This window comes from Macaca fascicularis, chromosome 12 (genome assembly GCF_037993035.2).
Source record: "Macaca fascicularis isolate 582-1 chromosome 12, T2T-MFA8v1.1".
Classification (NCBI taxonomy): Eukaryota; Metazoa; Chordata; class Mammalia; order Primates; family Cercopithecidae; genus Macaca; species Macaca fascicularis.
The window spans coordinates 53,983,556-54,010,706 of NC_088386.1; the positions used below are offsets into that span (position 1 = coordinate 53,983,556).

The window sequence follows — 27,151 nt, forward strand, 5'->3', positions numbered from 1 at the left end:
TGTTTCATACTAACTAACCTCTTCTCCAATTGTGACAACAATCACATGTGATGAGTCATAATCATAATCTGATTTTGGTCTATGTGTTAAGAGTCTGTTCCTTGATGATAGGTTAGAGCTCTTGGGGGTATACTTTTACTGATTCTTAGTTTATATAAGTCCACCCATTTCCAGTCTTATCCTCATTTTATTGATTTTTCTAATTTTCTTCTCCTAGAAGCAACCTTGTGTCCTTTCACTTGAGGTTTTGAGGAGCAGCTCCCTGATGCTTCTACCTGTGAGGATACTGAAACGAGGAGGATGGCAATACCCGAGAACATCTTCCTAGTGTCCTTAAGTGGCCCACTTAGACAAGGAAGGACAAGGTTTTCTAGGATTCGATTCATGATTGTATCTCCCAGGGATTTGGCACATGAAGGAGAGGAGAACATTGTTTTCTTTTATAGATGTTGGAGATTTCTTCTTTTTGATGTCTTTAAAATCTTCTTTTCCTCACAGTTGCTTCCTAGCTCCTCACCAGGCCTTCCAGACATTTCCCCAGTAGTCCTAAGTTGACACCATCTAACTTTTACTCTCCTAACTTCAGGTCACATTACCTTCAGTGGGACCAGTGAAACCTGATTCAATTTGACTCTTTGCCTCAACTGTCACCATCATCTTAGGCAAATTTAAAGGCTGTGGAGACAATTCATGTCTTTCCTTGCGTTTATTATTGTTCCTTCGTCTTCTCATCTCCAGAGTTTTCTTTCTGTTTTTCTCTCCCACCCCACTTCCACACCAATTTTAGACTGTTGGCATTCTCTGAACATAGCACATTGTGGTGTTTTATGCCTCTATGTCTTTGTTGTAAATCTCATCTTCCCTGACGACCCTGCTGTCCCGTGCAAAGTTGAGCTCCCCTCACTTCTGTGGTGGTATATTTTATGCATGTTTACTCTTGCATTTATCACACTATTTTTACTCCTTTGTTCCTGCTAGACAGCTCTTTCAGCATCATAATGGCCACAAAACCTAACACCATCTGGTGTATAAATGTGTTTTCATTGAAAACACAGATATGTTGTCATGCCTTCCCTCAGTTTGTTTCATGCTCCCATTGAACAAACACTTTCGAACACCTACTGTGTTTCGGGCACTTTCTGGATCTGCTGAGAATGCAGTGGCAATCCAGATGAAAATAGTCCCTCCCATTACTGAACCAAGACTGTATGGTTAGATTGCAGAGAAGTAAATAAGTTATCATCCAGTCCATTGCATTCTCCATCTGTGATCAATAAAATTCTAGAAACTTTGTAGTGGTTGTTATTTTTTCTTGTACTTTCTTCAAAAAGCTGTTTGGAGATGTTAAGTATGAAAATTTGTCTCCTTGAAAACAAAATATAGTATTAAGCACGCAGATTCTAAATGGAATAAAGGAGACTGAGAGATAACCATCATTCCTCTATCCTGCTGAAGACCGGACAGAAAGAAAGGATGTTATCACAACTGAGAATCTATGGTACTTTTTTAAAAATATCTTTTAAAAATCAAGAATTTTTTGTTTTGTTTTGTTTTTTTAACTCTAAAGAGCTACTTAAAAAAATTGCAAATTAGGCCAGGTATGGTGGCTCACGCCTGTAATCCCAGCACTTTGGGAGGTCAAGGCGGGTGGATCACCTGAGGTCAGGAGTTCAAGACCAGCCTGGCCAATATGGTGAAACCCCATCTCTACTAAAACTACAAAAATTAGCCAGACGTGGTGCCATACGTCTGTAATCCCAGCTACTCTGGAGACTGAGGCAGGAGAATTACTTAAACCCAGGAGGCGGAGGTTGCATTGAGCCAAGATCGTGCTATTGCACTCCAGCCTGGGTGACAGAGTGAGACCATCTCAAAAAAAAAAAAAATTGCAAATTACTCAATGCAACATTGCTTAAATCAGCATTATTAAGAGGCTTTAAACATGTATAAAATCAACATTTCTGATGTTATAATTCAAAACTGTTGACTTTGCTTTTTTTGCCTGTGCTTTCAGTAAAGTAACTTATAAATTAACGTCTGTATAAACTGGATATGTTTTAGGCAAATTGTTGTATAACCCAGATGGGGAATTTATCTGTCAACCAAAGTACCAGAGTGTACAGTATACCAAGGTCATTTCCATGTGAGTGTTCATGAAACAAGAATGAAAAAGTAGCTAAAACTTGCACCTGGCCTGGAGTAGGCTGGGCTTTTTTTCTGGAAAATCATTTATTCATTTACTTTCAAGCTAAGTTGTCAAGAAATGTAAGCCAGATATGGTGATGTGCACCTGTAGTGCCAGCTACTTGAGAGTCTGAGGGCTCAAAAATTATTTGAGCCCAGGAGTTTGAGTCCAACCTGGGCAACATAGCAAGATCCTATCTCTTGAAAAAAAAAAAAAGAAAAAGAAAATAATTGGTACCCAGCCTTCAGCATAAACACAATTTCATGTTTTTGGTGTCAGGGATCTTTATTGAAAAGAGCTTTAATTTTTCTGTACCATTTCTTAAAAGTATTAAATTAATGTTTTTCTTTAATAGATAAACATCATTGGAAAAGCTGAGGAAAGCCAAATTGTGAAGGATGGAACAATGTCTCTTTCCATCTACATTTGCTCATGAATGATAATGATTATCATATTGTGGGATTTCCCAAAGTATGTTCCTCTGAGTGTTAATAGGTGATCCTCAAAAAAAATGGGGGTTGGCTGGTCTGGTGGTGCACACCTGTAATCCCGACACTTTGAGAGGCTGAGGTGGAAAGATTGCTTGAGGCCAGGAGTTCAAGACCAACCTGGCTAACATAGTGAGACCCTGTCTGTACAGAAAATTTAAAAATGGGCTGGGCATGGTAGTGTGTGCCTGTAGTCCTACCTACTAGAGAGACTGAGGTAGCAGGATTGCGTGACCTAGGAGTTCAAGGCTGTAGTAAGCTATAATTGTGCCACTGTACTCCAGCCTGGGTAACAGAGTGAGAACCCATCTCTTTTTTTTTTTTTTTTTTTTTTAAATACACATGAGGGTCTCTGGTTAATAAATGTTGAGATGTAGGGTTAGGTGAGATTAAACAGGTTCATTTTTTTCATGATTTCTCGGAGTCTTTATGATGCTCCACACCAGTGCTTCTCAAAGATGAATGTGTACAGAAAACACTGGGGATCTGACCCACATGTAAAGTGTGATTTCTTTGGTCTGGGGCGGGCCTGAAATTCTGCATTTCTTACAAGTTCCAAAGTGCAGCCTGCACAACTGGCTCACAGATCACACTTAAAGCAAGATTCTTAGGGATTTTCAAGAGGAACCATGTTCTGCCACATTTCCCAGACTTGCTAACCATAGGAACCTCATTTTGAGTTGCTGGAATTTTTCCATGGAGCACATTTGAGAATTTTAAATTGAATCTTTAAAATTACAAATGAATTAATGTATAATTTAAATAGAAGTCTCATGCAGATCTTCTAAGTTATGATCGGCCAAACAGCCCCGTGTAAATCCCAAGACACTGAAAAAATCATTTAGCTAGTTCACGTAGAAGGAAAACCCAATATGGGCTAAAAAGACAACCACTAGGTAAGATAGCAAGTGCACTGGATTATATACTTCCCTTTCTTTTTCTTTTTTTTTTTTTTTTTTCTTTTTTTTATGAAACGGGGTTCCGCTCTTGTTGCCCAGGCTGGAGTGCAGTGGTGCAGTCTTGGCTCACCACAACCTCCGCCTTCCGGGTTCAAGCGATTCTCCTGCCTCAGCCTCCCGAGCAGCTGGGGGATTACAGGCACTTGCCACTACGCCTGGCTAAGTTTTTGTGTTTTTAGGAGAGACGAGATTTCACCATGTTGGCCGGGCTGGTCTCAAACTTCTGACCTCATGATCCACCCGCCTCAGCCTTCCAAAGTGCTGAGAATACAGGCGTGAGCCACCACCCCCAGCCTACTTTTCTTTATTTTTAATGACCTTATAAATATTGTTAAATATTCAAGTCTTTAAACAGTTTTACTTTGTTTTTACTGCCTCTAATAATTCACATATAAATTGCCATATTTCTAAATCCCCATATGTGCTCTGCTAGTGATTTCATTAGTCTTTAATCTTTGTTAACACTAGTATTTGATATGAAAAACTAATGATGAAAACAAATCTTTTATTTAAACAGATTGAGATTTGATATGGTTTACCATACCCTAATTACAAATGACATAAAACAGCAGTCTAGGGAGGTTTTTAGAAATCTGTTGAACCTAAAGCAAATTAAAAAAAAAAAAAAAGCTGAATAAAATTAATTATTACATTATAGATGGGCTTTTTCCCACCTGGGTCCTTCTGCCCCACCTAGAATAGTGTCTTCATTTATGCATTCCTGTTGAAATTCTTTTGAGCCCCTGCCATCTGTTTCAGCTCTTATTTCCTCATTTATCTCACACTGCATTTTATTGTAGTTTGTTAATTTGTCTTGTGCCTTTTAGATTGTAAGTTGGATGGGAGTTCAGGGTCTTATTTATCTTTGTACTTTTACACCTGGTTTATAATGTGGTTGATACATAAGTAGATCAATAATACATTAAATAAATAATATTGTTATAAGATAATTCTGGGTAGTAGCATATGCCTGTACTCCCAGCACTTTGAGAGGCCCAGGCAGGTAGATAGGTTGAGCCCGGGGGTTTGAGACCAACCCTGGGCAACATGGTGACACCCCGACACTACAAAAAATATATGAAAATTAGCTCTGTGATGTTGTGCCCCTGTAGTCCGAGCTCCTCAGGAAGCTGAGCTGAGAGGATTGCCTGAGCCTGAGAGGTCAAGGCTGCAGTGAGCTAAGATCCCACCACTGCCCTCCAGCTGGGGTGACAGAGCAAGACCCTGTCTCAAAAAAAAAACCAAAAGAAAATAAGATAATTTCGTACGTCAAATATTATACTGAAAAAATAAGTTTAAAACTTTTTTCTGTATCCCCGTCATCTCCTGATAGTTATTTCAGGTAGTATTGACTTATTCAGGGTATAACAAGCCATCCTAAATCTCAGTGGCTCAAACAACAATGAGTTTTTAAGTTGGCAAGGAGGTTCTTCTCGTCTGGCCTAGGCTCAGTCAGGTGCCTGCAGTCAGCTGGTGACTAGGTCAGGGCAAGATTAAGATGGCCTGTCTTACATATTCTGAGGTCTTGGCTGGAATGGCTGCGATTGCTGGGCTGTGTATACATAGCGTCTTTTAATCCCAAGTTCTGTCACAGCTTAGTGATCTCAGGGTTTCAAAAGAAGCTGTTAGTCCTCTTAAGATTTAGACTCAGATGTTGCACAAGATCACCTCTGCCACATTTTGTGATCAAAGCAAGTCACCTGGCTGGCCCCAGATTCTAGGGGTGGGGCAGTAGATGCTCCCTCCTCCTGCAGTTTTGAGAGCAGCAGCAAAATTGCAGTCACCTGGAGTTACTGTCTACATATTTCTTCCCCCGAGATAAATAAAAACACTAGTATCATTTCACTTTTATCAGCTCCTCACTCCTCTCATGTTGATACTACACAGAAGGTATGTAGGTTTAATCTTCAGTTTTCCTAAATCATTTGCTTTGCACTGTTTTTTGTGTCCTAAACCTTCCTTTGTCATATTTGTTATTTTGCTGCAGAATTTCCTTTTATTCAGCATTATGGTTGGGTGATTTTGGTTACAGAACTTCGTTTTGTTGAAACAAATTCTCTGAGTCCTAGTATGTCCCAAAATACCCTTTATTTTGCCTTCATATTTGAATCATAATTTTTGGTCAGTACTTGGAAGCTATTGATAAATTTATAATTGAGAAGATGTGTGATGCTAATTTGATTTTATTTCTTTTTTCTCTATGGTAACATACATAATTTTTTCTTTATCCTTGGAACCTAGAAATGTCAATGGCTTGGTCCAGGTGTAGCTTGTTTCATTCATTTTATTCACTTATTGTCTCATTTTAAGTGATTTGTTTTCAGCTCTGGGAATTTTCATTTCTTACTTCTTGTAGTATTTCTTCTTTTTTCTCTTTTCCAAGATCTTGGAGTAAACAGATGTCATTCCTGCATCTGAGCTCTAGTCACCAAACTGTTCTTTTATCTTTTTGTAAAATCTCTCACTCTTTTTTGTTGTTGTTGTTTCTGAGATATTTATTTAGGTCACTCTTATGAAATACTCTGTTTTAAAAAATCCATTTTGCTATTCATCTCACGATTAAGATTTCTTTTTTATCCTGTAACTTTTTCTTCAAGATTTCTGGCTGCTTCTCTTTCCTACATACAATTCTTAGTTTTAACACTAGGATATTAGTTCTACCTGTTCTACTTTACTTTCTTCTGTTTGGGGAATTTGGTCCCTCCTGGGTATCAGTGTCTGAGGCCTGCTCTGTCTGAATCTCTTCTCTGCCAGTGACAAAATGCTTGGGCACTTGCAGGGTAGGCGCTGACCATCTAGCTGCACTCTCTCTCCCCTTGATTATCCTGACGTTGGCCCCAGGCCTGAGGGCCTCAAGTCTGGGATCTACCAGACTCTGAGCCTTGAGCTCTCTCAGCCAGTGTTCCACCCTCTAAAGCCAGCCTTTGCCTCTTTGTGTTACGGTTTCCTCTGGTTGCCTTACCAAAGGTCTATAGCAGTTATCTTTCTGACATTTTGGCACACTGATGACATTTTTAAAATTTCCAGGCTAATTTTCTTATCTTAAGAATGAGAAAATGCCTTTTCTATTATTTCATGGAGTTGGGAGTTGGAGAAAAGTTGAAATTTGTGCTCATCTTGCCTCTTGATCCAGTTTCCCCTATCAGAGTTTTAATTACATTCTTACTCTATTGATTACCTCCATCCTATCTTGGTATACCCTTTAACATTCCAGGTATATCTCTGAATTTGTCATGATTTTTCATTTCTTCTCCTCCTAGCATCTGTGGCGCTATAAAGGATCCTGATTCCTCAAAAAGAAAAAAAAAATGAACCTGTAGTACTTTTCAGAAAGATTTTCCTCTTTTCCTTCTTTCCTCTCTATAAAAAGTAAGATATTTTGGGGAAAGGTTGAAAATGCCCACATGTAATTCATGTTTATCAAGATAGAATTTCCAGTTTTCATTAACCGTTTTGCAGTGCTTTCCTTGTGTTATAGAGGCCAAGTCAATGCTGCGTAAGGCCAGAGGAACACCATTCATAAAAGACACAGTGTGAGCAGCTCAGGATGCCAACAGTGTTGACTCTGGTGTTATATGTTAACCACGTGTTTTATTTTCAAAAATTGTTATTGAATGTTATACAGGGCTGAGGGCATTATATTTTGCAACTTAAACCACTTATTATTGAAGTGGATTCCTTCTAGGCATTTATACATCATAAAATTATATTTAGTCTAGTTTTAAAACAAGAAGTAGTTTAATTCTATTAAAAGTAGATAATCTTTAGTATTTAGGTTACTAAATACTATTCTATTTATCATCATTGAAATATTCTAAATTATTTGATTTATAAACTGCATTTAATATTATACCGTGTTTATTCCACTATATTATTCTTTTTCCATTTTATGAGAAAACTATGAAAATACATAAAATATGCATACAATTAAAAAATACTGAAAAGCAAGCACATCTGTGTCACTGCCACCCATGTCACGCCGGCGCTTTAGAAGTTCTTCACGTGCCCCTCTGAGATCACAGCCCCCTCTCTCCACGGAGGTAGCCACTCCTCTGACTTTGGTGATGGTCATTTCCTTGCTACCTATGCATGCATTCTTAGTAAGCATAGTTTTATTTTGCCTATTGTAGAATTTTACATAAATGGAATCCCACTGTTTGTGTTCTTTTGCACCTTGCTTCTTTTATTCAGTATTGTGGTTGACAGTCATCCTTGTTTTATGGAGAGAGCTTTGGTTCATTGATTTATTGCTATAGATGAAATACATTGATTGAATATATTACATTGTATTTATCCATTCTACTGTTAATGGTCACTTGAGTTGTTAGCAACCTATCGCTTTCACGAAGAGTGCTGCCGTGAACATATTTCTATAACTCTCCAGGTGCCCATGTACAAGAGTGTCTCTACTTAATCAGGAATGGAATTACAGGGCTACAGAATGTACGTGTCATCAGCTGTACTAGATAATGCCAAAATAGATTCCAAGGAGTTGTTGCCATTTACACTGTCATCAGTAGCATGGGATAGTTACCATTGTTCCACATCCTCACCAGAATTTGATACTGTTTTGCCATTCTGGTGTTTGTGTATTGACTACTCATTGCAGTATTAATGTTCATTTTTCTAATTACTAATAAGGTTGAGAACTTCATTATTGGTCATCTAGATTTTCTCCTCTTTATACAAACCTTTTGCTTAATTTTTTTTTACCAGATTACCTTGCAGTGATATTTCTAGTGAAAAATTCATAATCAAAAACATTTAACTACTCTGCATAGATTATTCTCTTGAACTACTATGCTGTTTGGCATAGAGCTCTTTTCTAAGCAAATTCTTGCCAAGACATTTGAATTTTTTTATGAACCGCCTGATTAGAAGGTTAGTATGCAGCTACCTCTAATCCTCCTGAAGAGTTGCAGCTTTTGGTTATATTTCTATTTCCAGGATATTTTAAAAATATAACTGCAAGAAGTTTATCTGATACTCCTTTTAGAATTCTAGACTCAATGCCATATGCTCCTGAAGATGTTTAACTTTTCAGGCAAATTCTTAATTTCCTAGTACTTCATTCTTCTGCAATATCTGTTCCAGTTTCATTATAAGTAAAACAAAGAGAAACTTATCTTTGCTATATGATGATACTCTTAGCAATTTTTTCTACTTATTACTGTTAAAATATTTTGTTCATCTAATGCCTATTTTCTATACTTTTATCTGACATTAGTATCTTTATTTTTTGAATCAAATTTAAATATTCACACTTTCTTTAACCTTTATTTTTTATTAATTTTTCTTAGGCATCATTATTTTGTCATATCAGTTTTGAAATTGTATTTCTCATCAACATTTTTTTGAGTGTTCATAATGACAACTATATGTTGTACTCCAGACACCTAAATCAAGAAAGAGAAAAATAACTGGAGTCCAACTTATTTTACTAAAAAGATAAAATAAAGTGTACTTGGTATGCTTTCACCAAAAATTATTAGTAAGGTGAGTAGAAGGGAATTAAGTAGAGAAAAATTCAGTATTTAGTTGATTTTCCATCCCTGGAAGATTTAAGACAGATGATTTTGTGGACTATTATCAGCTGTGGTAAAAGAGATTATACATATTGAATAATAGGTTACACCTATATATTACATCTATAATATGCCAAAAAAAGCCTTCAGTAGTCATACTAGAGTATATGTAGTCTGCAGCCTTGAGCAGAAAAATTGCATGTTAATCACTAAGAGTTGAATATAAGATTAAGATACTTGCATGCGTGTACACACAATTATACTGCCAGTTTCACATATGAGCCTCTCGTGTTCAATAAAGATTATGATGAAAATGCACAGCTGTTCATAGTCAACCCTCCTCTAAAACTGTGAGGATATCATACTTAATTCACAATATTTATCTTGCTGACCCTGCTTCCCAGGACCAATGAACCCAGAGGAGGCTTCTTAGAAGCCTCAAAAGAATTTAGTCTAATGGTATGATTTAAAAAAAGAGACCTGGGCAAAGAAAACGTTTATTAAGTAAAGGCTAGGATAAAATGAGAACACAGATATGCATACCCACACATGTAAGAGCTGGTCACAGATTCATCTCTGAGCTTTGTATAGCCAAAGAGAATACCAGCTAATGCTACAGTTTCCAATAGCATCCACCATTCCCTTAGGAAAAGCCTAGGTCCTGGCTTTCAGATGGCTGATACAGAGACAGTGTGACACAGTAGACAACATTCTGAAAACTCCTGAGGAACATTCACATCTGTTTAGAATCTAGAACTTGTTTAATCTTAGTGTGGGCCTCAGGGTTTAGAGTTTACTGTTTCTGCCACACACGGTGCAGCATCCCTTCTACACTATCCCTCCTGCAATCATCATCCAGACCCTGATTAAAGATCTCTCATCATGGGAGTGTGCCACCTTCAGAGGCAGTCAGTTCTTGAAATTTTAAGCATTTGACTATTAGCTCCAAAAGGAAAACCCTCCGTTATTGTTCCAACCTTTAATTTTGATTCCAAATATAAAGACAGTAATAATATAGGTTAATACACATTTATTACAAAACCATTAATTTTTAGTCTGGCTCTTGGGATTATAATCTAAAAAGCCTCCTTCAGAGGCTTATAGGCATCTGCTTGTCAATGCTGGACTTCTCTTCTTCAGGTCAAATTTTCTCTTCTTGTTCCATTAACTACCACTCTCATGTCTCCCAGTGAGCTTTGAGCTCATAAAGAGCAGAAGCTGTGTCATTCACATCCTCCCTGTCCCCTTGCCTGGAAATAAATGACTGGATCCCTTTAACATCTCACTCATCATCTCTTGAATGGGTACACTGTGTCCATTCCTGTTAATGTGCCGCCCTTATCTGGAAGTAGTTATGTCCCAAGGAGCCTGAAGGAAAGTTGTAAGCTCGCTTATGCCCTTCCTATCATCCTAATGATTTATAGCAACACAACATAAGATCACCTTAGGTTTGGGCAGTCTTGTTTCACTTATGATTCACTCATTTTGCTCTTGAACCTGAAATGCCTACATTGATTTCCCAATATGCTGCTGAGCTAACCTAAATACAGGACCTTGTATTTATTCCTGTTGTTTTAAATCTCATCAGAGGCAGCTCATTACTGCAGTGTAGCAGTATATTTTTTGTATTTTAATTTTATCTCCATCTGGTAAATTCAATATTCTTCATCATCATTGAAGAACTTGTGTATGACTTGTATTGATATCATGGTTAAAACATTTGGTGGGGTTGGGTCAAGGTCAGAACTCTGGCATTACATTAGAAACCTCTATAGATTGATGTATTTCATTCAACTGTTTACAGATTGTTGGAGTCAGCAGTTGCCCTTATTCCAGCCCCATTTCTGTGTTAATGACAATGTCACGGGGGACTTCTAATATCATATACGCCCCACTAGAGTTTGGGCAGCACTGCATGGTTACACTGCCCCAGACAGACATTAAACCAGCTTAACATGACTTTTCTTTGGTGCCCCATTTTATTTCTCACAAATCACCTCTTGGATAAAATCGTTTAAAGAATCTCACCCAAGATCTGTGTCTAGCTCTGTAGTTTGTCATGTGAAGAGTCTACCTTCCCTTTTTCCAAAAACAGCCATGGCATTTTCCTCCTTCCAGTTTTCTGGCATGCCTTCATTCTCTGTAGAACCCTCAAAAGTGATTCAGCAACCTATCTGTAAGTTTTCCCAGTTCTCCGGAATGTGATCACTCAAATCAGGCAAATTGAGGTCACTGAGGGAAGTGTGAGGCCTAATTTCTCACAGTCGCTTTACAATATAAGTCCTTTTTTTTTTTTTTGCTAGTGGAATGGAGCAATATTATTATTCTGTGACTCCAGTCTTAGCTTGATACTTTCCAGTTCATTAAATGATCTTACAATTATGAAAACTATGAGAAAATGGATAGGAAACCTTCATATAACTTGTCAGCACAGTGTTACCGCTCCCCTGCCCCATGTTGGTTGTGGCATATTGAGACTGCTCCAGAGATAAGGGGTAGGGAAGTGTCTCACCCTTAGTAATGACAGGTACCATTGGCTTTGCTCCTCATCTGGTGACTGTTCATGGCTGCCTGTGATGTGACCTAACCTTTGAGGAATCAGAATAGATATCATCCATGTCTATGAAAATCTCCTCTCCTGCCAAGCTTCTCAGCATTATATTACTTTCTTTTATACAGTTACAAGGTCTCTGACCCTCCTCCTCTTGACTTTAGCATTACTACTTTTCATTTACATCTTGCTGTACTTTGCCTTGATCCTATGTTGCTGCATCAGCTAGGTGATGAGCCCCCTAATGGTCAGTGTCCCTGGGAGAGTGGTACTCAGAAAATGCTCCTCTGGGCTTATTGGTCCTGGGAAGCAGGGTCAGCAAGATAAGTATTGTGAAATTAAGTATGATATCCTCACAGTGATGTAATACCATAATATAATTCTAGGTCTTTTTAATAGTAAGACTCCTTCTATATTAATAAATAATTACTTCCCCAATTACATTTCTGTTTCTCCTTTTCTCAAATTCTCTTTGTTCACTGAATTTTTCGTTTTCTTTTTCTTCTTACACAGTGGTTGTTTCATGATATTATACTCTTGACATTTAAAATTTTTGGTTCTTGGCATTATTTGTTTCACTGTTGCATAGTAACATTTTTGTTCTTTGCAACCATCTGCTTATTTTAAGGTGTGTAATTTTTCAATGGCTAGAATACTTTTATATCTTTACTTGCCTTAAATGCTAATCTAGGATCTTTGTGTAGCATTTTTTTCCTTTATAGAGCTTATGTCTTCTCTTTAATGAGCACTTGATAGAGAAAGAAAATTTTATTCAGTTGATAATATTTTGTTTTACATCTCAATAAACATTCCACATACACTAAAAAATATAGATTGTCATAAAATTATTACATTGTATAAAGAACTAGCCATTTTTATCGGTGAGGTAGTGAGGTAGAACTCCCCCCCCCTCCCGCCCCACCCAGGACACTTAGGTTTTCATCCTACTCATCTCCATGTCTCAGGATCCTTCTATTCATACCTGAGAAGATCCTGCAGTTCAAAGTCTATCTAGGCCTTATGCACCGTGAAAATGGGAGATTGAGAATTCACTTGCTAGATGGAGCAGGCATGAGAACTCATGAGGCTGGTGTCGGGGGAAATGCACAGATAAACTAATCAGATCCACTGTCCATTTATGCCTATTACTATGACAAGAATAAAAATACCACCAGCAGAAACATGAAACTTAGACCCTCTCCACTAACATGGAAGCCAGGAGAGTAGGGAAGAAGATGGGAGCTCAAAGGGCATGTAATTTCCCCTTTTACTTACGGATTATTATTTTGGAAACAGAAGACTGATACTGAAATTTGAGGGAATGGGGAAACAAGTCCCAGATCAACTATAGAATTGAAGACCGTGGAAGTTAATTGATTAAATTGAAATATATAATAGTAGAGTAATTTGCGAGAGAAAACTGAAGAATGTTGAGGAAAATGTTTATAGTCTCAGATGTCCGTATTTGAATATACGATGTGACACATCTAAACAGATAGGGTCTCTCGGACATCTTAGGACTTGGCAGAATTTACCTAATGACTGGAATGAGACAATGAAAATATATCATCCTTCATTCATGTATTCATTTATTTTAGTGAACATTAATTGAATACCATTTAATATGCCAGGTACTTGACTAGTTTCGTGGTATGATAAAGACTGTACTCACAAGAAAACAGAGAAACTGACATGTAAATGAGTTATTAAAATTTTAATAGCACTTTACGCTAACCATCGATTCCCCCTGTTTTCCAAAATTGTAGAAAGTCCATATCAGGTCAGTAAGTCTCTTGACAAACACACTGCTCTCACTATGTGTTGTCTTAGGAAAGGCACTCTAGCTCCTGCCAAGAACCTATTCTTCTGTCATAAGCTATGGGCCTAAAAAATAGATTTTCTTTTCAACATCACATTCCTAGTCATTGTTATCTTTGAATAATCAGATTCTTCTAAAGAAACCAAGCTAGCTGTAAGACTCCACCAAGGATGAACTTGTTGCTAGTTATTAATATATTATATTTCTTTAAAATAAGCAGACTTTTATTTTTAAGACTTCTTTAGGTTTTAAACTCTTTTTTTCTTTTCTGTTACAAAAACCTCTTCTGCGATTGGTAAAACATTCTTCTCATGTCAGTTAACATTTGTAGATGTCTTATTGTGTGCATGTTACTTTGAAAACAGACCCCTATAGCAATCTAGAATGTTTATTATTTAATTTCTTGATAAGTTAGTCATATTTACTTATTGGTTACCATTTAGAAAATTTAGCAATTTAACAAGCTTTTGATCATGGTGTGTAGACTATAGTCTACTGTAGTTGCTAGGAACCATCTGTAAATCCTCGGTTCCTGCAAGGGAGCCCAGAAGAAAGTGTTAACCCTTTGCCTGCTTGATTGCAGGAGGAATGCCAGCTCCTGAGCAGGCCTCATTGGTGGAGGAGGGGCAACCACAGACCCGCCAGGAAGCTGCCTCCACTGGCCCAGGCATGGAACCCGAGACCACAGCCACCACTATTCTAGCATCCGTGAAGGAGCAGGTACATCCTCGTATTGAAATTTGCAATGAGTTATTTCTTTAATGCCTTTAAAAAATTAATCTTTGGATATGTTTTAAATTTGTCTAACGTCCTTGACGCCTTCACGTTTTCTAATTATAAGGTGTTTACATCCCTGAGTACATTGGGATGACTGGCATGTAGAGCTGCTCCAGGTGCCAGTCAGAATCGGAACATGCAGGATACTTGTGCGTCTGCAAGTAAGGACAATCTCGATGGTGATCGGTGTCTGTCTCTCCCACATTGCAGAGTGTGTGCATGCACGCAAAGCTGTGTGAAGCATAGTTCTCAGTGCTGACTTTTCTATCAGGACTCTGGCAACCTGAGGCCTGTAATAGCATTAGGTATTTTGAACATTTTAACATAGGTAGTATATAGGGTTGTCTCTGTGATTTTTGGATAAAGGCTATATTTGTGTGTTTGTCTAAATTTAAGTATATTCATTTTGTGAGCTAATGTTCTAAAACTTGTCGAACTGTGCCAGTTTGCTTCAATGTCATGTTTATGTTGATTTTTTTAAGGCATTAATACTCTTTATCCTTCAAACTCAAGTAACCTTCTATATTAGGTCTTATCTGTTGTGCTTAGAGAAATTAGAATTCTGCAATTTTAATTTCTTAAGATTTAAAAGCTTAATAAGGTAAATGTAAATTTAAAGCTCCAGGGATAGTTTTTTGTTTTTTGTTTTTTGTTTTTTTTCCTGCTTCTTCTCTCCAAAAAACATTATATGTCCCCTGTGAGGGTTATTTTGTTGAAATAATCTAAGATTAAGTTTTTTTAAAAAAAATCTTATAATTAAGCCACTGGATTTTTTTTCTCAAGATAGGTAATGTTGTATTTGCTGGGATATTCCTTTAAAAGTCAGTATCAGTAACTCAGATGACTAATGATGACGAAGATTGAGGAAACATTTATTACCTTATTGTTGTACTATTTGCTGTAACTTGGAATGTGGCATGAAAGATTGCTCTATAACCGTGACACATGTCTGACGTTAGAACTATGTTTTCAAGAAAAATTATTTCAGTTTATTCTAGTAACAAGATGTCAAAATAATTTTTTTATTCCTCAATGAAATTTGAAGTTTTTAAACTTTCCACAAAGAGTTTGAAAAGGTACAAGATATAGTCAGTACAATTTTCATCTTCCACCAAACTATAGAATAGACGTCTAAGCTTCTATTATCTTTAGGGGAGAAAAAAGGACTCTTCGATAGCACTTCATAGTTGTCAAGATTTGACCCACAGAGCTGCTAAGGGTGAGAAGCCTCAGATTTATTTGGGGCTCTTAGTATATACTGTGTTTTGGTGAAATGTGGTAAATTTATCAGAATGTTTAGAAATGACTTAAAACTATTAGCTGTGTGCAGTAAACATAGCAATGGTAACGTTCTGTTTGTACCTTGAGACCATATACCCTATATGTAAGAAAATAAGGAAACGTGTTAAGATTTTGACACTAGAATTCCTTGATGGCCTCAAATGACTTCAAAATTTTATCTTCTGGCAGTAAATAGTGTTCTAAATAAGTATTTTATGGGAAATGCTAAGAAGAGTTCTAGCTTCTCAAGGCAGCCAAAAATGTATTTATCCTATTCATTAAAACAATTATTATATATAATTAGTTAGTGGGATGCTATACTCTGGTCTTTGGTTCTATTCCTGTTGTGAGAAATTGGAGTTCATTAATATATATTTGCAGTTTCGTACATAATTTCTTTTAAAAATTTTAAGTACTTAGCATTTCAGTTGTTTAACCCACGATACCACATCTGTGTCTTTTTTCAAGATACTCTCCTGGTTTTAAATAGCTCCCCTGCAATTTTTGTGGCACCAGGCAAAATATAGTTGGAGTAAAAATTTCTTAAGACCCTCCTGAAATATGTCACTTCCTGTCATCTACCCAATGGGATAGAGCACAGGAAAGTTAGATCCAAGTAAGAAAACTAATTACCATTCACCTTATATGTTTGATTTTAAAATTTACTGGTCAGAGTGTGACACTCTTAGCCCACTGTTACATGCAGTTACAATAAATGTTGGTCATGTTTTATATCCAAAAGAGCAATATTCCCAAAAGAGCAATATTCTTAGATGGGATGCATAATTATTATTACTTTTTAGAGATGGGGTCTTGCTGTGTTGCCCAGGATGGAGTACAGTGTCACCTTCTTAGCTCACTGCAGCTTCAAACTCCTGGGCTCAAGCAATCCTTTCACCTCAGCCTCCCTAGTAGCTAGGACTACAGGCATGTACTACCATGCCTGGCTAATTTTTAGTTTTTAATTTTTTTTTGTAGAGATAGGGTCTCACTATCTTGCCCAGACTGGTCTTTAACTCTTGGCCTCATGCAATCCTCCTACCTCAGCCTCTCTAAAGTGTGAAGATTATAAGTATGAGCCACTGTACCTGGCCCATAATTATTATTTTTTAAAAAAGCCTCACTGCCATGCCATAATGGTATCCACTGTGTGATCTCAAATAACAGTCCTTGTTTCGTGGCAGCCGTGTCTTAGGAATGGTGTTTCCTTAGGTCACAAAAGGAAGGGACCCTAGCAGTGCAACTGGGTACATGGAGTAGGTTTCCATTCTGTTTTCTCTGCTGACCGGTCATGTGATCTTGGAAAGATTTCTTAACCTTTCGTTTCCCAGTTTGCTTATTTATAAGATGCAGATAATAATAGTGAGGACCTTAAATTAACCTAGGTAAAATGCTTACAACAGTACCTGGCCCTTAGTAAGGGGTAACATTACAATTGTCATTATCATTTCTGCATAAGAAGAAAAGGCTCCTCTTAGGAGGAGCTAGTGGTTCTACTTGTAACCATACTAAAGATTCAGTGAGCCGTTTTTTTGGACATTGATAGCAGAAGACAAACTTTGAATGTTGAGCAATGTTTATGCTGTGACAGTAGTTTACTTATGCAGACACTAAACTTTAAAAACTTCATATTGATCTCACAAAAACTATACATAAACATATAGTTTTTTATATATGTTATGAGAAAGAGCATATAAAAATAAATTTTATGAACATGCTAATTTATTGCAACCCCAAACATAATGTCAAGGCACTTGGTTAAGGAATTGCAAAGTAGTATCTTATAAAATTCACCTGAATTTTGAGAGGAAAAGTCTGGGTTCTTCAGTAAAGTACATCTAAGCCAGTAAAATACCTCACACATACTCCCCTTGGGCAATTCATGGTAATTGGTAGGAAGGGAAATGGCAAGCAACCAATAGCAGTCTTGTTAACAAACCATTAGTCTATTAAATATCTGAAATTGGGCATTCAGTGTCATAAAACAATGAACTCTTTCTTCACTGGGCTATGCTTTCCCTAGAATCCTCCAGTGCCAGAAGCTAGCTGTTCCTTGTTCTTTGGCATAATGTTAGAATTTACAATGTCTTTTGAGAAGTGATAACCTCTCATAGTGATGTCAGTCATGTGGATGTGTACCCGCGAAGGTACAGAAAAATCCTCGCTCCTTGACAGAAAGAATCCTTGCTACTTCTGTTCAAACGCTGCCTCTTTCATGAAACATACCCAGCCTGAAGTCAAATCTCTCTCCTGATCTCTTTTAGCACTTTATGCCACTGTCATGACTCTTAATAGTATGCTTTTTTGGATTTATATAATCAGCTACCTAAGGATAGAGCCATGTTTTATGCATTGTTTTATACCTGTGTTACAGGTTGCTCCTCTCCCAACACCATGGATATATTAGACCTGCAATAAATGGTTGTTTGAGCAGGGAATGAATAGATAATACTTACTGTCGATTACTTTGTCACCAATTTGCAGTTTTATTAAGACAACAAAACCTATAGCCACATTCACAGAAATATTGCGAGCAAGAGAGTCTCACAGCACCTAGAAAACTTGTCACTCAGCTGAACATTCTTCTTAAGACAATTTGAATTGCACTATATCCATATTGATACAGGATTTAAATCCTATCTCTTCATAGTGCAAAATAAAATTTTATTTTGTATCTATGGTCAAAAAATGACATAAGTGTCATAACTTTCATTTCCCATCTGTCCAATTTAGTTGAAAGTTAAGTTTAGGGAATAAAAGGATGTGGTTATCTTGGTGATGTCACAAAATATCCACCAGTGTTATGTATATCGGGTGAGGCAACTACTAAAGAAATGTTAAGAAATATGCTTTAAGAGAAGTCAATCCACAGGAATAACAAGGTGATGTGATTCCTGGACATGATTCTGAAATTACAGGAAATGTCAGAACTTCAGCCACCAGTTGACTGTAATTAGGATCATCCTTTAGCAGGTTCTACTGCTCAACTCAACTCCTAATAAGAATCCAGGAGTCCATGATGAATACAGATGTAGGAAAGGAGGAATCTCCTAATAGTTTTCAAAAATATCTGACAAACTTGATACTGGTTACTGCCTAGCATAATCTCTTACATGTAATAACTAGATAAAGAAATACAGCGCTGGGCATGGTGGTTCGTGTCTGTAATCCTAGCACTTTGGGAGGCTGAGGTGAGCAGATGGCTTGAGCTCAGGAGTTCAAGACCAGCCCGGGCAACATGACAAAAACCCCGTCTCTACAAAAAATACAAAAAATTGGCCAGGAGTGGTAGTGTGCGCCCATGGTCCCAGCTACTCAGGAGAATCACTTGAGTCTGGGAGGTCAAGGCTACAGTAAGCTGTCATCATGCCACTGCACTCCAGCCTGGGTGACAGAGCGAGAACCTGTCTCCAAAAAAAGAAAGAAAGAAAAATGTGGTGCCCTCAAAGGATCCTGCCTCTTCCTGTGAAAACTTTAGATTAAACTGATTGATTTGTCACTGAAATGCACAGCACATCCTTGGATGCAGGGGAATTGGAATTTGATAAACCATTTGCTGCTCATCAAGAGCCTTGCTGCTGCCCTCTGCGACTTACTTAGATGTGTCAGAATGCTCACTCACAGGCACAAGGAAGCAGCAAGCCAAGCACCATGTGCGGGGTATTATTATCAATTGGTAGAATACATTGTAGTTTTATAATGGTTCCGATGTGATCTCTTGGTTTTAGAAACACTCTTTAAAAAAGACAGTATGGCCAATCATGGCTAGGATTTGCAAGTGTCTTTCACAGTTCTATGTAGGGTGCAAGTTGATTTCTGGTTTTGTAGAATTGCACATGTAATATTCATTAGAGTCTTTCATCTTCTGTCATAAATTTGCTTGAATAATTGAGATCTCTATTTGAACTTGGCCATATTTTCAGGCTCTTTAGCCACTTCTTTTTTTTTTTTTTTTTTTTTTTTTTTTGAGATAGACTCTCGCTCTGTCACCCAGGCTGGAGTGCAGTGGTACAATCTTGGCTCACTGCAGCCTCCTCCTCTTGGGTTCAAGCAATTCTTCTGCCTCAGCCTCCCATGAGTATCTGAGATTACAGGTGTATGCCACCACACTCGGTTAATTTTTGTATTTTTGGAAGAGACGGGTATCTCCATGTTGGCCAGGCTGGTCTCAAACTCCTGACCTCAGGTGATCTGCCCACCTTGGCCTCCCAAAGTGCTGGGATTACAGGCATGAGCCACTGTGCCTGGCCCACAAACCACATTCTTTTATTTTTGGTTAATGATTTCCGAAGCTTAGAATTTAAGGTTGAAGCCAATCCAGATAGTATGAACTGGTAAGCAAAGAATAGATTTGGTAAAATATGCTAATTTTATATGCACTCTTTTTACTCTGGTGAGGTCTCAAATTAGATACTGTGTGTGCTGCTTTTGTTATCTTTGATGAGTGAAAATTGCAATGTTCCTCATTTGTGTGGCTCTTAAAGAGAATACCACTTTCAAGATATTTTCTGGCTTTTTTGAAAATAACCATTCTATCTTCAGTATGTCCGTATTAACTTAAGCAATATTTAAATATCAAAGAGTGAAATGAGAGCCAGAGATCCTTAATTTTTTGAAGATAAAATAAGAAAATCTGAAGCCCAGCTGTGTCCTATTGATGTTACTTCATTTTTACATAGATATCTTAGCTTCAGTAATTACACACCCTTCCTGTATGGCAAAATGCCCAGAAGTGAACAAATTCCAGTACAATTATTTACTTTATTCCTCTGGAACTGAAACAACTCAACTGTTACACACCTGCCTTTGTAACTTCCTTTTGTTTGGCCATTTTGCTTATTTACAATGAAATAGTCCTCTTTGACACACCTCAGCCACATGCAGAAGAGAATTTTTATTTCAGCTGTAAACAAGCATAGTTTGTCACTTAACTAGAATGTGCTGTGTAAGTACAATGCCTGAAACTTCTGACTTTTCCCATTGGCAACTTAGTTATTTTTCCAATTGGTAACTACATTATCCTGGCAGTTGTTGTTACTGTGTATAACCTATAGTGAAGTTTCTGAGCTGCAGCATCTAACCCAAGGTAAGATTGGATCTCAGTGGTTTTTGTAGGATCATCAAATTTTACAGCTTTATATCCATAATATTGTAGAAATGAGGTTCAAAATGAGGACAAATGGCAAAGCTCTTGTGACACTGGTTGACTTGTATTCAAGAAGTCTGAACTCTAAAATGGCTCTCAGGAGATCAGTCCTCTTAAGTTGCATGTACCATGGTCAGAATTTAACATTTCCCTTCATTTTGTTAACGATACAAGGTGTCCTCCACCTCAAGCGTCCCTGTGATTAAAGAATACTACAGAGTATGGCCAACAGGTTTATTCAGTATTTGAGTACTCCCCACTTCCCAAAGAAGTTGTCCTTCTCAACATTAAAAAATTAGACTGCCAAGAGGTAGCTAATAACAAGCATATGCATTTGGCTAGCTGTCTACATTTTCCAGTAGTCTGATGAATGATCAGATGGACCTGGTAGCAAAGCTTCCAGTCTTACATGTCTTCAACTGTATATTCAGAATAACTTAGTATTTGTTCTCTTTGATTTCATTGGAAGCATCATTTTAGGTTGTATTGACACTGAAGGGTTTGTTTGGAAGACTATTAAATTCTATGAATTTGAACAGACTCCCTGTGGCTGTTCACACATAACTGGATCACACATGCAAACATGGAAAACATAGTAGGTGCCCAAAATATTTATTAATGAACTAAAAATGTAAACATGTTTACAGGGCCTCCATACTTAGATTAAGCTTCCTTTTAATTAATTAAGAATTGTTTATTCAAAGACTACTCTGAGCAAAGTACTTTGTCAAGGAATGGGTTGAGGGGGATAAGCAGACATATAAAGATGATCTATTTCATATAGTTTCTACTCTCAGAGTAATGCAGAGGCACAAACCATATTTATACTTCAATATAGAGTAATTGACACATTATGAATATTCATTAATTGATCCGTAAGAGACAAGAATGTTTGTACTTTTGCCCCCTTTTAATTTAAACAGGCTATCTATATGTATTATGTCAATTTTATGTAAGTTTGTTAACTTACACATTTTTAGCTTTAATTTTTACCACTGAATTACCATTACATTTGAAAATGGAATATTTTTGCTTAATTTTTACCATTGAATTAGCATTGTTTCGTTTACATTGAAAGTGATAGAATATTTTTCCTTTGTTAACACTTAAAGCCAACCGTGACTGCACGTTTAAAATTGTAAATTCCTTTTCAGTTGAATAATCCAGTTTACAGTTTCTTTTCAGAGTTAAATTATGAATATATGGAATAATTTCCCCCTGTACATGCAAACTTTATGCTGTTAAATTTGAAATGAGTGACTGCTGAGTTGGTGAGATTAAATGGATGAGAGGATTATTCAGCATTGAATTCTCTGCTTTGCATGATCGTTTTTCTCTTTAGAATCACTTCTGGAGAGAAAAATATTTCAGAAACATATTTTTCCCTTCAGGTATAACCCTAAAGTTATTCCATAGCTGTTCCAAAACATAGCCTATCTAGTGCCTATCTTCATGTTTAAGGGCTCCCAATTTCTAAATTGCCATTTTTGTTAATTTGCAAAAATGTGTCCATATGGTCTTACTTCATCTGTTTATATTTTACGAATGTATTGTTCCCAAAGTGATGAGATCTGCTTGTACCTCAGCAAAGTAATTTGGGTTATGGTTATTTTATTTCAGGCATTCCTAAGAAAGATCATTTAAAATGTAAAGTTCTTTTCAAGTAGTTCAAAGACAAATCTATGTTTTAGCTTATAGAATCTTAAGAGTTTTTATATACCCAAACCTTAATAATGTAGGAGTTACACAAAGTGGAAACAGTCTGCAAGCAAATTGAAATAACACATTATTGAAACTTAAAGAGAAATAATATACTATGCAATTATATTCTATATAGTTATATTTCAAATATGAAAATAGCTATCATAAATTAAAAGTATACTTAGAATTTCAGTCTGTGTGGCTCTTGAAAGAAAATTTAATTTTCCTTTAAAAATTGGAGTTCAAAGCATTTCAATTTATAAACTGTTTAGTATTTTAACTTATAGTCTTTTTCTTATGAAAACTCCTATAAAGCAATGTGGCATCAGTGAAATGTTTATCGTGAGTTATCATCTACCCTAATAGGCATATATCTCATTTAAAAAATTTCCCCAAATCATTATTAGAGTCTAAACCAAGATTAAAGTCTTAACCACTGCCTATGGCCTTCTAATAAACTATTCTGGCAGAATTAATAACTCTTACTATTTCATTCATATGTAGTATTTCTGTATTCTGATATTCCTTTAGAAATACCTTTCCATCACAAAGTCAACATAAGCCATGATTTCTCTTCTTTTGAAAATACTTCTATTAGTTATTTTTAAAGTAAGCCCTTTATGCCCAACTGAAGAGTCAAGTAACACCGTTTTTCATTCATAAGCTTAGCTGCCTTATATATTCCTTGGTTTAAGTCTAGGATTGTTGGAAGGGACGATGCTTACTGGAGTTTTCCCATTGTCCCACTTTCTCATTTGTTCCTTAATAAGATAAGTAATATTATTTTTCTATAATGTAAGCTCTTAACAGCAAGATTTTGATTTTATTTCAGTTAGCAAAGAATAGTGAAAAGCAAATTCATATTAAACTATTATGTGAAAAAATATATCTTAGTGATTGCTGCTGTTGACATTCTAAGCTGATTGAGTAGAAGATTTGAAGGTCTGTAGGTACGACTGTGAAAAATATTTGTGTATTTATGGGTACTGAACAGAATGCTGTTGCACTTAGCTCATTTGATCTGCACTACAAATTGGGCAAATCTGTTTTATTGATGTGGAATAATTTATCTAGTTGAACAATTTTTTTAAAAAAGCAAACTTTTTAACCCTGGATAAAACTTCAGTTTCCCACTGAAAACCTTGTCAGAGTTGGAGAGTGCTCTTCTTAGTTTAAAACCAGTAGATCAGAAATGCAAAAAATGGATCATCTCTGGCAGGTCTGCCATTGTGCGAACAAAGACCCTTCATTGCTTTACTGGGCCTGCTGCTTTTTGATGCAGCTAGATTGCTGTCTCTGTTCTCCTTACTACTACTACTACCACCACCACCACTACCACTGTTACTACTGCTGCTGCTGCTGCTGCCACAACAGGAAACAAATGACAAATCTAAAAAAATTATAATTGTGAGTAAGATATAAGAATCAGTGATCTCTATGGAATAGAAATCCAATAGGAGAGTAACAGCTAACATTTATTGAATACTTACTATGTACCAGGCATTGTAGCATTGTACTTAATTCTATAAGTGGAAGATCTTCTATGTTCCTTATCACAAATTTTGGAGTTAATGTAGTAAAAAGTCTTTCAGGTTATTTTGGCCACTGAACATCTCATCTCAGTTTCTTTGTTCTATGTGTTTTCCTACCTTTTTCAACTAGTGGAGCAATATATAGTCTTGAACTGTACAATATCCTTTCAGTAAATATTTTTATTCTTGAATTACCCAGAGTGTTTTCTGGTGCTTGTAATTAAAAACCCTAATTATACAGGTCAGTATCATCATTACCACTATTTACAGATTGGGAAACTAAGCTCAGGAAAGTTAAGTAACTTGCTCAAACTTATATAATTAATAAATAGGGAATATGAGATTCATATCCGGGTAGTCTTATGCCAGATATGCATACTAAACAATTAAAATCTGCAGTGAAGTCATTAATGAGAAGAATGCATACAGAGGAAAACTGAACATAGATGGTGACAAGCATGTGAGATCTTGTCCTGGAATATGGAAGAAAAGAATGAAAATGTTGTAATAAATTCTGCTAGACATGGAGGCCATAGAAAGTAGATCTAATGAAAACATTATGGGTTTTCTTGAGAAGGATTTTAGAGTAGTTAGAAGAGAAGCAGTACTTAAGTATACTTTAAAAACAATTTTTATGAGCAGAAAATAAAGCTCTGCGTGTATAGATTTAAAGCAATCATCGTATTCCAGGCACCAAAGACCAGTCTCGAAATTACTTTTATAAAATGTCATATTTACAAAGGGAAGGAAGAAAAACCTTTGCAATTCAGATAAAAGAAATGGTTTATCTACAAAAGATAAAATCAGGCTTCAGTGAAACACTAAATTCCAGAGAAGATTAGAGCAATGTGTATAGAGTTTTGAGGGAAAGTGCTTGTAATCCAAGAATTTATACCCAGCTCAATTGTCTTTAATATGTGAAGGATTGCAAAGATACTCTCAGACATTCAAGGATTCATGAAATGTGTTCACTTTTTTCCCCCTGTTTACCCTTTTTGATAATTAAGGATTTGTTCTCTTTAGGGAGGAATTAAATTTAAGACTCAAAAATTAGAAATTCATAGTATGTAATTACTAGTGGATCTTCTCTTAGTTAAGGTTCCAAACCAAGAGTCAAGGATTATTGGGTATTAGTCAATTACATTTTGAAGTCCTCTGCTTTCCTGCTTCTCATGATCCGTAAGCCATGTTCTCTTTCAAGTAGTTCAGATTGATAGACTTTGTGTAATAACTTATGTCATAGGTTGTTGGCTTATTGCATTTGCAAAGAAAAACCCTAATGTTTAAGCTGAGATCAGATTCCTGTACATGTTATCATCTTTCTTGGACCCATGAGTACTGTTTTAATTGTGCTTAAAATATCAGTATTGGTAATGGGATCTTAGTTATGTTAAAATATGTACTCACTTGAAAAAGTCTTGTAAGGCAATTTTCAAAGGTGTTTTTGGCTACACAGGATAAGAATTGTGTCCTAAGCAAAGGAGGAAGTAAACAGCAGGGGTTTGGCAGGTACTTATCAAATGAGTGAATAAATGAATGCAGTCTGTGCGGAATAAATCAGTACTGATTTGCCTTACTTACAAATCAGTAAGGCAAAACTGTGACCACCTAATGAAAAGGGAGTACTTGCCATCAACTAACACTTGTGAAAAGAAACATTAATAACTAATATGCACGTGAAATAATGGTCTACCTCACTAGTAATCACAGAAATAGACATTAATATACTGAGAATATATCTGCTTTTCACACTGGCCACAACAAAATTAAAGATAAAATAGTGTGGGTGTACTGATGTGGGCAGGGCAATTTCATGTGGTATTGGTGTGAGTACAGTGGCACAACCATTTTGAAAGTAATGATCTGTAGTAAAGGTCTTAAAAACGGTTATGGAATGATCCAGTTTTGCTATAGAAATACACATTCATGTGTGTATCCAAACACATATGCACTCACTAATAAAATAGAAGGAGATACTCCTAAATGTTGAATAGATGTCTTTGGATAAGTTTCCCCCTGTATTTTGCAAATTGCTTATGAAAAGCATAGAGTATTTCATAAAAATTCTAAAGCCACAAAATAAAATGGTAATTTAGAATAAAAGATATGAAAAATGGCATTTTTATTATCACAAAAATAATAATAACAAAAGGTCACCATAGGCTAAGGTTGACAGAAAGAAAACAAGTAAGTTTTTATAGGTTGCAAGATGTGGAAAACTTGTCAAATGAATTATGGTTGAGAAACTGGATTGTCTTGCCTAAAAAATAAATGGAATGTTTAGTATGACCACAGATCCAGAAGGATATCATAGAACAGGAGTTAAAAGCAAGAACTCCCACCTGCATACCTGCTAAGTTGTGTGACTTAGAGCAGGTTACTTTGAGTGGAGCCTCCTGTGTCCTTATTTGTAAAATGAGGGTAATGGTTCCAATCCTGCTAAGAGTAAATGTTCAGTAAACATTCTCCAGTTGTTATCCTTGAGATGATATGTAGAACGGTAGTGGAAACACATGTTCTAGCCTGGGGCCACTTATGAGGGACATGGATCCAGACTGAGGAATACTCATAGATGGACGGCTCAGGCTAAGACTTGGCCCCACAGTAAGGATTCTAGCCAAAGGGTGAGGCAGAAGTTCGGTCATGTGCCTCAGCCTTATGCGGTCAAGATGTCTCAGAAGCTGATGGAAAAGGTCAATATCTGTCTGGACTCATGGAGATATGAGTTGTGTCATCCTAAAATAATCCTGCAAATCCAACTCTTTCCAGATAGCTTTACAGAATATATTCAGGAATCTCATTAAGAGATTGTTCACATATATCTTTACCTGTTGCCTCGGAGGGAATTCCGCAAAGTATGTTAACTAAGAGAAGGAAGTTACACACAAGTATGTAAAATACCCCATTTTCTTTTCTTTCCTTTTTTTTTTTTTTAGACGGAGTCTCACTCTGTTGCCCAGGCTGGAGTGCAGTGGCATGATCTCGGCTCACTGCAAGCTCCGCCTCCTGGGTTCAAGTAATTCTTCTGCCTCAGCCTTCCGAGTAGCTGAGATTACAGGCACCTACCGCCATGCCCAGCTAAGTTTTGTGTTTTTAGTAGAGACAGGGTTTCACCTGTTGCTAGGCTGGTCTCAAACTCCTAACCTTAAGTGATGTTCCCACCTCAGCCTCCTAGAGTGCTGGGATT

The 27,151-nt window shown here is 36.7% G+C and overlaps 1 protein-coding gene across 42 annotated transcripts in view; it reads left to right on the forward strand.

Annotated features, from left to right (window-relative positions):
- PKP4 (plakophilin 4) overlaps nt 1-27,151 on the forward strand; it is a 229,419-nt gene that overhangs the window by 57,975 nt on the left and 144,293 nt on the right. For 30 of the 42 annotated variants that reach the window (XM_065525510.1, XM_065525520.2, XM_065525519.1 and 27 more), the window contains exon 2: nt 14,111-14,247. In XM_065525510.1, coding sequence (XP_065381582.1) covers nt 14,116-14,247 — 132 coding nt within the window. In that variant the 5' untranslated portion in view covers nt 14,111-14,115. Of the gene's footprint in view, nt 1-14,110; nt 14,248-14,368; nt 14,466-27,151 lie in introns of those variants that run through there. The other 12 variants (XM_074009165.1, XM_074009157.1, XM_074009164.1 and 9 more) reach the window with 3 other exon arrangements.